The sequence below is a fragment of the Xiphias gladius genome, chromosome 10 (assembly GCF_016859285.1).
Source record: "Xiphias gladius isolate SHS-SW01 ecotype Sanya breed wild chromosome 10, ASM1685928v1, whole genome shotgun sequence".
Taxonomy (NCBI): Eukaryota; Metazoa; Chordata; class Actinopteri; order Istiophoriformes; family Xiphiidae; genus Xiphias; species Xiphias gladius.
Window position 1 is genome coordinate 9421213 of NC_053409.1, and position 13433 is coordinate 9434645.

Consider the following 13433-nt stretch of genomic DNA (forward strand, 5'->3'; position numbering starts at 1 on the left):
ATACACACACACTCCTAACCTGGTCCTTCATCTTTCAACCCCCCCCCCGAAAAAGTGCAAGTCCTGGAATAGCATATACTTGATGCGTATATGTGTGTGGGTATGCATGTGTTTGCATTTGAGTTCTCGCTATCGTCAAAACAAAGCAAACGGCAAAAATGTGGTTTCATGTATTTAATTATATGGAAATCTGTTAGAGTGAGAATTGCTTTCAGACCTTCTCGAAATTTTCTTTTTTCACTCTGTGGGAAGATGATTATTTGAAGGCTGTTTTTTTCCATTCGAAAACGACTGGGAAAAAAAGGGAACTCTTTGCTTCCCGGGGCAAAGACTCGCAGACTTGCAGTGACTCATTCTGTGGAAACCAAGCAAATCCAGGGTGCACAGGTTTGTCAGAGAAAAGAGACAGATTGAGATTGTCTCTCCTTGGCAGAGCACGAGGGCAATACACTAATTAAAATCTCCCTCTCAGTCCCTCAGAACTTGCCAATTCAATGCATTCATTCGCACAGTGAAATGAAAAGCAAGCCTCGTCTCTGCTAATCATTTCACATGGGGCATGATTTGTGGACTATTTCTGGGGAAGGCAGGAGAGGGGAGTTGGTGGGACTTGTGGGAGTAAACTTTGGAAATTACTACTGACGATCTATGATATCATGTGTATGCGTTTATGCTATCGTGCAAAATTACATAAGTAAAACTAAATCTTCTCTGTGAAGTGAAGCCACATTATTCTATCTTTACCTGTCTGTCTTCAGGAAAAATCATACTCATCCAGTATATTCCATTCAGAAACTAGGCCAGACTATGCTCTTAGCTTTCTTTTTCAATAGCTTTTGTCTTAAGACCAACAACATGACACAGTTCCCCTTGCTGTTGTATCAGTAGAACACTGAACTGTGTATGATGAGGGTTATATGTTTGGCCTGTGTTTCTGTGTAAACTATGCAGCCAATAACGTTAAGCCCTTGCCAATTAGCGCTCTCCAGGTTGCTAGGTCACCATGGTCAATTGAGGAACACATCAATAGGACTTGAAAAGGTTTCTCTGCGATCAGACCTTCTGACATATTAAGTAGAATAATCGGAGGAAGGGAGTTGTGTGTGTGGGGGGGGGTTGCAGAGACTGAAGCAAGGCTTCTTTCTGCATTCACATTATGCAGTGCAACCTGCAATTACCTGAGATGAGTGGTCTAAAAAATTCTTCAAATCACTGAAATAGAATATCCTCTGCTTCCTGCTCTATCCAAACAGTATATATGGCATTGAGGTAGTGGTAGACTCTCTCTTTCTCTGATAGAAATATCTGTTTTGTGTAATAGAGGCAATTTCCTATAATATATATAATTTATTCAGCCTTCTTTTTTTTTTTTTTTTTTTTTTGCTTATGTGCGTGTATGCAGCACACACATGCATCTGTTTGTATGTATGCATGTGCACATGTGTGTTGGTGTGGATGTCGTTAACGCAGACAACCTTCAAGCTGGCTCCGCAACCAAATACATGGAAGTACAATCGCAAAGTAGCGGCTGCAGCCCCGAAACTTTCCAGACTGAAATGATGATGCCAGCACCAATTACAGTGCCCAGCCTGTCTCATATGTCCTGACAAAGAGAGGTACCCCCAATAAACTGAGAGAAGCAACAGGCACAATAGCCAGTGATTACCAAGCATAGCCTATTAGTGCGCCATAACTATGGCTATTGAAAAGAGAAAAGAATGGCTTCACCTCCACTTTCATTCCATGTGGTCCACCATCAAAAGCTTTGTTGACAGCTCATTCATGCCCTCAATTTAGAGACAAAATCTATCAGAAACATCTTGCAGCATCAAAGTGCATATTGTGGAATGCATTTCTCTTTTTAATGCTCTTATCAAACTCTCTTCTGATGGAGTTGCCGTGCTCAATTCCAAATGTCAGGTGCATATTGGCTCTGATGCTTCCTTCGAGTGTAGGGATGATAGCACATATACATACAGCTGCCAGGTATGTGAAGGGGCTGGAAATGGAGGCTCTCCAAGGTCTCCATTGAGACACACTGATAGCCATCATCATCATCACAGGGTGTCATCAGCAAGGGGATTGAGAAGTAATTTCCAAACATGTTTAAATGACCACAGGAAATGAAACGTTAGATCCTATTATCAGACGCTGCTGGTGTAAAAAAGGTTTTGGAGGACAGAAGCAAAGGGGAACCGACACTAAGTGATGACCTTAAACACTTTGGAGTTTGTTTGCACAAATCATTCATCTTCTAAAGAGACTGATCAGAATGAGGCTTCTCTGTGTGTCTGTATGTGTGTGCATACAGTATGAGAATGTGTGTGGGAATGAAAAAGAAATTGTGACAATGTGCTGCTGGCTATTTGGGACATTTCAAGGGCCTTTCAATACGTCAGAAAAAAATAATAATATCAGTGTTATTATAATCAAAAAAACAGTAAATACATAACAACTGGCAGTATTTGTGTTAACTTTAGAGGGATTCTTTGAATATCTATAAATTTGTTGTCATTATCTTTGTAATACATTTGGCAGTCGGTGACAGGATCAGATATTATAAAAAGCAATGCGTTTAAAATAAAGGAGATTTAACCATGAAGTTCTGAGACATTTTTGAAGAACGTGATATAGTTTAATTAATTTATATAACAGTAATGGAATATTCTCATTTTAACATCACCAACAGCGCGTTAATCCTAAATGTTAAGGCCCCTAGAAACGTTACTGACTGCCAGGGAGGTTCAATGACGCTCAGATTCAGTTTTAGTAAACAGCGAGAAATTTGAATCAAAGGTTTTAATTAATTTAAAATTGAATCGTAAAATTAACAAGCATTTTTAAAATCATTTGTATTTTATTTTAAAATGATGTTAGAAATCTAATTTAGCAAAACGACTGAGGCCTATATAATATTATGATTATTATCAATATGATTATTATTATTATTATTAAATACCCTAGAATTAGAGAGAAATTAACTTTAATGTAGCATGATAATATTGCGAGGCGTGTCGTCCAATATAGTCCTTCTAATTAAACGAGTCCGTTGTCATTGTGTATTTTATGGAAGCTCGCATTCACAATAAAAGTCGCCAATTACACTTCGGCAAAACGAAGGTCTGGGCCTATTAAACAGAGCAAGATCAATACGTTTAAAGAGTTTGTTAAAAAAAAAAAAAAATTAAAAAAAGGGAAATATATTCACGTATAAATTAATGTAAATATTCAACTTTCTAGAAAGTGTTGGTGATTTTAAAAAGAGTGATTTCCAGGTCGTGGAGTCTTGCAGACATCCGCCATGAAAGGCAGCCCTCCAAAATGTCACCTGAACAATGCTGGCTCCCTCATCGACCTTGCTTTCCAGCTCAATTTGGTCTCAATCACAACATAATGAAAATGCACTCCAAAACAGATCCCTTTTAAAAAATTTCTTCTTCAGGAATAGCTCTCACACTTCAAGTTATTTATTGTTAACGTTCACTTGGTTTTTGAAACATATACAGCAGCCATCACGCATTTGTTCCTTTTTAACTTACAAAAGAATAAAGAAAACATAAAAGTGGACGCAATAACGATTATTATACAGTTAAACGCATTCTTGTGTGTTAGCCAAATATACAAGTCCCTACTTTATTCAATAAGTCTAAATGAATACATTAGTTTACAATATTAATATGATAAAATACCAGGTTATCATCGCAAATAAGGAGTGGTGGCTTAGTATACTTCAAACCTGACCCCCTCCCCCAGTCCGAACTCAAGTGAAGCAGCATTCCTTTTTGTTTCAACAACATAGACTACGTTTAAAACATCATGAGGAAGGTCCAAAACATGGATTACAAAAGGTCCAAAAACGACATAATTGCCTTCAAGGGCAGCCATTTCTGTAATGTTCAAAAATAGACTCCCCTCTCAGAGATGTCAAGAAAATGTGCCCTGATCAGCTGGTGCGCCTTGTCCCCTCCAACAGCAAAGGGCCCCTGTTTTCAGCCTTCATTCTTTCATTCTCAGCCTTCAAATATATATATATATATATATATATATATATATATATATATATATACATATATATATACACATATATATATATTGCTCTTGCATGGGCTCATCCGCAGGTTCACATAGAAAAAGTGGAAAGTGACAGTACTGTATTAGGTCCTACCACGTTCTGCCGTAGAGAAGGTTTGAGCTGACCATGTTACTGGTGTAATCTACAGCAGATGTGTCTATCTGGGCCATGTTGAGCTGGCTGTGCAGCGAGGGGGGGCTGGGCGACATCTCCTCCAGCTCCAAAGCGTTCACCTGCTGCTGGCTTTGATGCTGGCTGAGGCTGCTGGTCGAGGATGCGAGCACGACTCCTGCTCCGTTCTGTTGTTGGCTTTGTTGTTGGCTCTGTTGTACCTGTTGCTGGTTCGGCGTCGGCGTGTTGGAGCCGTTCTGGCACGGTTTACCGTCCTTCACCAGAACTGGCACGGCTACGCGCCTCGGGGACTGCGCCTGCTGTTGGCACAGGTTACCGTCCTGCTGCTGCTGCTGCTGCTGCAGCTGCTGCGCCGCCTTGTCCTTGGCCTGGCGCTTCATCTTGTACCGGTGATTCTGAAACCAGATCTTCACCTGAGTCGGCGTCAGGTGGATCATGCTGGCCAGGTGCTCCCTCTCCGGCGCCGACAGGTATTTCTGCTGCTTAAACCTCCTCTCCAGCTCGTAGACTTGAGCCTGCGAGAACAGGACGCGCCGTTTCCTCCTGGGCGCAGCGTGGAGAACTGGCATGGATTTGGTGGCGTCCGCCATTCCTGTGAGACTGCCCATGCCGGTCATGTTCATACCTGTGGAAGGTCCCATGAATCTAGAAACTTAAAAATATACATACATATACGTGCGTTCAATAAACAGAAGAGGAGAACACTATTTCGCCTGAAGTAGTCTTTATGGAGAACTGGCTTTTATATGCGTAAATTATTGAAGTTTGAAAGCATCAGCTTTAAAAAAAACATTAATAATAATAATACTAATAGTAGTAATAATAATAATAGTATTAGTAATAATAATAATATTAATAATAATAATAACCTAGATTTTGCTTTTAAATGTTTACTCGTGCCAAAGGTAAAAAAAAAAAAGTCGAATCAGACTTGAAAGAATGATCTCCTTTTCAGTTTAACAGTCATAAACAGTAATTTAAAATGAAAGAATTCGTAAAATAGTTTACGCAATTTGCGTGAACTTTTTATCGTTAACCCCCAAACATAAATGAAATGTTTTTCAAAAGCGATACATATTTAGTCCTGTGCGTTTTCCCCTGTCAGTCCTGAAATGTCAGTTTAATTTCGTTATTTACAACGAAAAGAAAAAAAAATCACAAAAGTGTGTATAAATAGATACCAGAACTTACTCGTGGAGTATCTTGGATCAGGGTTGGCGCTGTACCACCCTGTTGCTGCTGCACTATTCCGCATGCTTTCCTGGTACGACGGGAGGTCTCCCATGTTGCCAATGCTCCCATTGCAGTATCCCCCCATTGCGCTGTGGGAGAACTGGGAGACGGTGTGCGGCATGTGGTAAGTGGTGGCCACGGTGGCGTTATGGCCCATGGAGTGCTGTTGCATGCCGGTCTGAGACACCTGAGGCTGTCGGTAGGCTCCCAGTGGAGAGGTTAGGTTTCCGGCGCCGTCCATGCCACTGAACTTCTTGTAGGTCTCCTCGATTGGACTCAAAATATCTGTCACTGAGAAAGGCGTTGTGTGCTTTGGGCTCAACGACATGATTCAGAAAGCAGGTAGATTTTTGTGTTTCAGCAGATCTGCCGTGTTGTTGTGTCGGCTCTCTCCTTGGTGGATGTCTACGTAAGAGAGTGCTTGTAGTGCGCCTGAGATCCTATTGATCGCCTTGGAGAAGGAGGCGAGCCCAGGGCGCTCTTAGCCCGGGTTTATTGGAGCCAGGAGCCAGGTTTACGACAAACACAGGGGGCGGAGCAAAAACTCCTAAACCAGCAAACAATAGTCATTGACATTTTAGGGAAATAGTTCGTGAAAATACACTTTGCCTTATATTAAGTCGTACACACGAATAAAACCACGCCGCCTTTTTATTATTCCGTGCTTTCTGACAACTATATACAGGTGAGAATGACCCATTATGTTCTGCACATCAGCTGATCTGACCGCATACGACTATTTTGCGTCAGTGGGGAATTCCACTCTTTCCAGAAACTTTGAGAGCACTTTGAACAGACACAAGGGCCACCGAGTATCATCAAAGAGGCACAATGAAGTCGTATGACCAGCTCATTTATGCTTCTTAAGCATCATTTTGCCCCACCTGAGAGGGACAAGTCCAAAATAAGCTCCAAATGACAAAATGCTGAAAGGGAACGGCGGTAGGGCTCCAGCCTGTGAGTATAGCACTATATACCGAACATTCCTGATCGGCAAGGGAGGGCTTGTAACGTACAGGATTATGTAGACTAGCCTGTATCTGTCCAAAACACTGACCGTGCAGCTCCAGATCATTTGGGATGGATAGAGCAGAAGTGGCATTTTCCTACTTGCATTTCTTGGAAATCTGTAATGGGACTTAATGCAATTTGGAGACAAGCTTGTGAGCCTCCAAACCCTCAAGTCTGGTCAGCATGCAGTAGTGACACTCCGCAGTCTTGACCTGACATTGTAATCTCTGAGCAAACTGCCTGGCGCCAGGGGAAGAATCAGAGGAAGAGAGACGCAAAGCGAGGGGGGGTCAAAAGAGAAAAGAGGTGCTACAAATTGCAGTAATGAATACCAGTTAATATAGCTTCCCTTTACAGTCTAACGTTTGTCATCGAGTTTGTCGTTGGGTCTGTAGCTCGTAACTACCGAAAAAATAAAGACAGTCTGACTATTGTGCTGCTTCCAAACGCGTATGATCCTGAAGATCACGATGATGTTTGTTCTGTTTTTTTTTGTTTTTTTTGTTGTTTTGTTTTGTTTTTGTTTTTTCATCACCACCAGCATCTTACAGCCCACGACTGCCGGAGCAGGTGTGCTGCTCGGGGGGGGGGGGGGTTATTTCCCAGACGTGAAATGTGTTTCTGTCTTCCTTTACTGGAGGATGGAAGCACTCGTCTGCGTGGAGCCACTAATGCAATTCAGCATGGCATGGCAGCAAGTAGCTACCTACCCTAATTGAACAAATGAAGATGTGACATGGTCAGCCATCAATTATGGCGACATATCAAGAACACCAATCTCCGGTTAGGTTGATAGCCTGATTGTAATAAATCATTGTTCTTATGCATATTTCAGTAGCCGAATTACCCCCACACATACACACACATACACAACCCCCCCCCCTCAAAAAAAAATCCTGGACTCCGCGGCGGATTTAATGTGAAGTGGCTGGACTTTATTGCTGTTGTGGAAAACAAAACAGTACGTGCGTATTCCAAAGTCAGCTGGAGTTGTCTGAAAGACACTGAAGTAGAAAAAAAAAACTGCTAGCTGTTTGACAAGAGGGGGTTAACAGGTGTAAACCAGATGCTCTCAGGAAAAAAAAAACAGAACAAAAACTATCCTTATCAAAGTATCAATAATAAGGAAATCAACTATTTTATTTTTAAGTAAAGGAATATTTCCTACCTGAAATTATCCCCCTTCTTGCCCAGACCTCTGTGCGCCTTTCCCTCTGTTTTGGCAGCGGCAGCATGGTGTCTTTTCAGGGCGAAAAGAAAAGTAGGCCTCGGCCCAGACCTCTAACATTATGTAAATGAGGCAAACCTCTCAACCTTGTGGATTACCGAGTCAGAGAGCAGGACCCTGGTCCACAAACCCTCCACATTAGGATCCCATAAAAATCTGGAGCCGGTTGGCTGCATGCAACGCTTATGAGAGCTTATTGTCCACATTAATATTAGTTGTCCATCTAAGTTAACTTTTGCATTCAGTGAAGGTGGCCGTGGCAGCAGCAGCGGGATAGACGGACGCGCCCCAGGGAGCCACGAAGAAGGCCCCCCACCAAGGTTGGTTAATCAATCTGAGACTTTAATCGAGAAAATGGATCAAAATGCAACCAAACTTTTCGCGGCTATTTGTTTTAATCTTTGCTGGACAGAGCTTGTTCTCGTGTGCTTACAGGATAGAACAAGCGCCTGCGGTGCATGATGATAAATATCGCGCAGTCTATTGATTTAAATGAGCCTGCACCGACCCTTGGCGCCCCAGGGGAAGACAAGTCGTAACTTGGTGGCAGCATGGCCAAGAAAAATGTATTTTATTGCTGGAATTACCCCCAGGAGCGTCGCTAGCCTGCATTGTAACCGCTCTGACGTGGGTTTGAATCTCTGCTCTTTGACTTTTCTACAGACCGGGCTGCGTAATGCAATCGTCAAACTTTATCCATAATTGAAAGGGCAGAGTATTTCACTGGTTTTTACTCAATTGCTGACGTACAAAAATTGAGCTCTGCTGTAGAAGAGTGACGAGAGTCCCGTTATTCAATAAGATGTGATCAGTGATTAAATCACACTGTAGAATTGTGTGCATGAAATGAGACTTAAATGCAGCATCTGCGTGTCCACATAAACGGCGCCGACTCTGTTTCTATAAAGACATTTTAGGCGGTTTTCCTATATGAGATAGAGAAGCTTTCACCCGACCATTTATGTGTTGTTAACCAGCGCACGGTAACAGTCCATTTTGGTCGCTTGTATCATACAGACAATCTTTTTTCCGATATCATCACCCCCCCCCACACCCCCCCACCCCCTCAGCTCAGCGCAGCGCAGCAGATGGACCCAAGCGCCTGGTCGCTGGAGTGCTATTCTCCAGCTCGTCGTTGCTAGTTCAATACCCTGAGAGACGTGGAGAGATGGCTGAAGGGCCAGGGTCCTGACCTGCAACCCCGGCCACACACCGGTCGAGCACAAAGTGCAGAAACATGGGGATTTATTTAGTCGGATTCATTTAGTCCTCAAATCGCTAACTTAACTTTTAACTCCCTTTCCCTACAGCGCGAGTGAAATTTAAGCAGATACCATAAATGCTCACTGTTTTCTCTTCATGTTTCTCTCCACACTTTGGGTGATTTTTGACAAGTGTAAAAAAAAAAAAAAACCTACTTCAATGTTAAAGATTAAATGATAAACGACGGTGCTGCTATCATAAAACTTTCTACGTGTAAGCTATGTGGTGACTCTATCCAGGTTCCATTTTGCTTGCGTAAATTACGCACGAGCAGTGAGCATGCTTTTTCCTTTGTCTCGGGCCTCTCAGTGCACTTGTTAGATTTCTATTAGATTTCTTTTGTTATCACGGACGCCTCCCATTTAAAGAAATTGACGAGGTTTTGCTGATGGTTCTGAGGAAAAAGGTAGACAGACGTACAAAGTACAATTTTTGATTTGATGTGCTCCGAAAAGGTGTGATTACGCACTAAACTGCCTCCTTTAGGGTGTGTTTTTATGTGTCTAAATTTAAGGAGAAACATAAATGTATTCACTCTGAAAAGAAGCCAAATCTGGGTGAAGTCTTCCCTTTCTTACATTTCAAATAGTTTAAGGTCTGGCCGCAGAAAAAATGAAAATATTTTTCATGTACATGTTTAAAAAAAAAAAAATTAAAAAAAAAAAATAATATAAGATTTATTAGCGGTAGAAATTTGAGATGGTAGCAAACGTGTCTGTGGCTTTGTAGGTCTTTTCTTCCAATATACTGACATATTCATATTAAATTTCGTGCGTTATTACGCACGAAATATAATATGCTCAGTGAGCGTTCCCTGGAGCGGAAACGAAACCTCATTCTCATCTCTCAATACTGACACTGAAATCCCGCAACACCACAAATCAATTGTTCTCCTCACTCCAAACTTCGAATTCCAGCCACATCTGTACCGCGGCCTGCCCCGGGGCGGACTTGGTTTGGGGAGTTTGCGGAGGAAATCCCACACCTGCAGCCAGTGTAGTACCGTTTAGATCAAATACTTTCGCTCCTCTTAAATCGCCGAGCAGTGTGAGAGTAAAAAGCGGGCAGGTGCATATCTTTCAGCTGCACTACTTGAAGCGGTGCGGTTCCTCGGCTAAGTAGGTTAAAGGTCCTCCCAAGTGGAGAAAGTATGTGGCAGGCCTCTTGAAGACCGTATTCTTCTGCAGGAGTTTGCATTCATTCACAATTAATGTCGCTCGATGGACGAAATGATGCTAATAGGGCGCCAAAAAACGGAATATGGGCTTTTATGGGATGCTGATCATAATCTGACAGTCGGGAGAAAAGGGAGAGCAGAAGAATCCAAGATGCTGTAACAGAGTTGCAGTGTAAACGTTGCTCTTAAAGTTTCACGGGATAAAGTGTAGCAGTTCGTTCAGTTTATTACTGTTACAGTTCAGGCTGGAGGCAGGGATAAGCCCAACCGGCCGTGTTGCATAGATGCAGCAAATTGACCCCCCCCCCACACTGGAAACAGTTTTACTGCCCGTTTCATTACTTGAAGCAGTCGCATTATTAATAAATCGTGTTAAAGTCCTGTCCCTGTCACCGAGCAGAAACAATGTTCATTGAGCGCTCAGGCTACAAAAACCATGGCCATGAAACCCCCAAAGAAAAAGACAGTACCCGCGACAGTAGCTGAGTATAACAGAGCATAATCCAAAACTGTTGGCAGCGATGTGAAAACCGACTGTTTGCTCCTTTTTAAAGTGATAATCTCATAAAATATGATATATTATATAACTCTCACGATTTTTTTTACTTTGGAAACACGAGTCTCCATTAAGATGGCTAAGTAGCAGAAATGTTTCAAACTCGATACAACTTTGACCCAAAAATGTGCTGTCCTGTTCAGCTCTTCTTAGCTGAGGGAACCAGATCATGATGTGCACTCCAATATTTTTTTATTATTATTATCCTTTCACCAGTGAGAGGATACTGGTGTCATTTCTTTTTGTTTTACAAGTCAGTAGACTTTATACTACAAACTGATCAGCTGTCTCTGAACCTGTGCAAAAAAAAAAAAAAAAACCCAGTTGGATTTGTACCTTTTTTTTTTTACCGAGTAAAATCATTTATGCCACAAGGTGCAGGCATTGGCTTGTGAAATTTCCTTGTGTTGATCATGATTGCTATTTTTAATCAGAAGTTGAGGATTCACCTTAGACGCAAAAATCATATCTAAACCTCCTGTATTTTTTTTCCCAAAATTATAACTCAAATGCATGCATGCAAGTAGTTGGATATGCCCCCCAAACTCTTTAATAAACATTGATATGATCAGTTTTATAGAGTGGTTATGAGATTAGCCTCAAAAGTCATCTCATAATTATGCATCAAATACTAATACCAAACTTAATAAATGTAAATAAATCACCTTGATGGGAATTAGAGAAAAAAAAGGGAACCGTTCCACCTTTCGGGGTTTACTTTCCTGAATTTTAAGGTACACAGGGTTCTGTGAGTGTCGCTGTCCCCTGCTTTGATTTAAGTGGCAACATTTCCTAGCTGCTCTCTTTTGTAACAACAATAAAAAAAAATTAAAAAAAAAAAGAAACACACAGCAGCAGATCAGGGCAGATTAACAAATGCACGGCAGAACAAAGCAGATGCAGTACTTGGACAGGGCGCCTGGTTCCAAGGGTACCTGGTTCGTCCACTTCTCTGCTGCATTAATTGTGGCAGCAGGAAGGGCAGGTAAACAAAGCTGTTACAGACTGGGGTTGTGACTCAGCCACGGCTCACTCTCGCGTTGCCACCCAGTTACTCATATGGCAAAATGTCTCTGCCAATCTTTCTCTGTGTCTAATTGGCCCTGCCAGCCAATTGTTGCGATGAGATGAAGTCCGTTTGATGACATACTGAAATGATCTTTTAAAGTGGAGCTTTTTTCAGGCGTTTTGAATGTTTGATGTATACAAAAAATATCAGTTCACTTCACTATAGAAAACATACTTCAAGTAGTAAGAGTAGTAAGATCAAGTAGTGGCAGGTATCTTGGAATTAAAAAAAATAAGCCTGTGTTTTTTCTTGTGGTCAAAGTGCAGTCACTGCTCTCCAGTGACATAAGGACTGTTTAATATTTGCAATGGTGTGTCTTGCCATTTGGTTTGTAATTTTTTTTACTAAACTTGTATCACACAGAGCAGATTGTGTGTGTGTGTGTGTGTGTGTGTGTGTGTGTGTGTGTGTGTGTATGTGTGTGTCTTTTTTTGTTTGTCTGTTTTTTATAAAACAGGGTTTTTTCCAGAGTTACAGCCACGACTTGCTTTAATTGTGACAGGTTCATATCAAATATAATTTTAAAATAGTTGAATGCTTCTGGGCTTTTTAGGCTGGGTACAAAGCAAGCTTCCTTTTTTAGGAATTTGCATTGTGTGTATGTGTGTGTGCGCTTTTTAAGTATTTATTTATTTTACCTTATTTCCATTATTTTGGAGCGAAGTTTAGCCTGACTCTTTTCTAGCTGTAAATGTCTCACATTATCGTGTGGTAAAATAAAAGATGATAATAATAATCAAACATTATTATTTGCAGGCATTTTACACCCGAAATGCATGCAAATAACTGCAATCTGCATCCACTGTTTCCTGATGCCCCTTTATGCAGGAGTTCACTTATTTGGCTCGTTTTCACATCAACAGTCAAGAGATGCATCTTCTAATGAAAAGTTTCAAAGCACTTAGAGCACTGCATACGGAAACGGAAACTTTTCAAATGGCTTCACAGCTCAACAATGGAAATGTGAGCAGAAGCTGCATGTCGATGCGATATTTTTACCTGTGTGTTTGTCCCCACTTTGGGATGCTTTTACCCAGTAGGTAACCTGATAGCCTTCCATTATTTAGATGAATCCACAAAAACACATCCTAAAACTGCTTCAAATTCTGAATGTATTGATCCTGACAGATGCGAGCACATACAACGTGCTACGATTTAGAATATAAAATGAAAGCCTATTTTCACTGCACAGTGTAAGGAGATTAATATTTTCATTTCTACTGGTTTCCTTTCCAGAAAGTCAATGCTGCTTAAATCAACTGCTTCATGCCGAAGGGGAGAGCCACTTAAACTGAATCCTCTGAAAGTGATGTATTACCCTTAGAAATATGAAAATAGAATGACTTGAAAAATCAAAAATATATCAAAATCTTCATATATTGTAAGTTAGTTGAACACCTTTTTCCAAACGTGTACACATTATTACTATTATACTGTTTACTGTTTTTTATTTGTGTGCTGAATTCATAGCTATCTCTGCCACCTAATTTCTAAGGGATTCTATCTTTGAATTGTGTCCATTCATATTTGCCTCTGTCAAAAAATAAACCAACAAAAAAACATTTACTGATATGACCTATTTAATATTTTACATTTATTTGTATTTTTTTTGCCAACATTATTTTGTATAGACATTCATGCTTTTTTTCCATGTAACTGTGTATTATTTTTTTAATATTATTCTCCTTTTCA

The 13433-nt window shown here is 40.9% G+C and overlaps 1 protein-coding gene across 2 annotated transcripts; it reads right to left on the reverse strand.

Annotated features, from left to right (window-relative positions):
* Positions 1 to 4161: 4161 nt before the first annotated feature.
* nkx2.4a (NK2 homeobox 4a) lies at positions 4162 to 5765 on the reverse strand. Of its 2 annotated transcripts, XM_040137794.1 has the most exons (3): positions 5396 to 5765; positions 4405 to 4856; positions 4162 to 4323 (listed from the first exon to the last, which is right to left on the reverse strand). In XM_040137794.1, exons 1-3 carry the CDS (start codon positions 5763 to 5765, stop codon positions 4162 to 4164), a joined length of 984 nt encoding a protein of 327 aa, XP_039993728.1. The 2 variants fall into 2 exon arrangements, with proteins under 2 accessions (XP_039993728.1, XP_039993727.1); XM_040137793.1 differs by having other exon boundaries at positions 4162 to 4856.
* Between the last annotated feature and the right edge of the window lie 7668 nt (positions 5766 to 13433).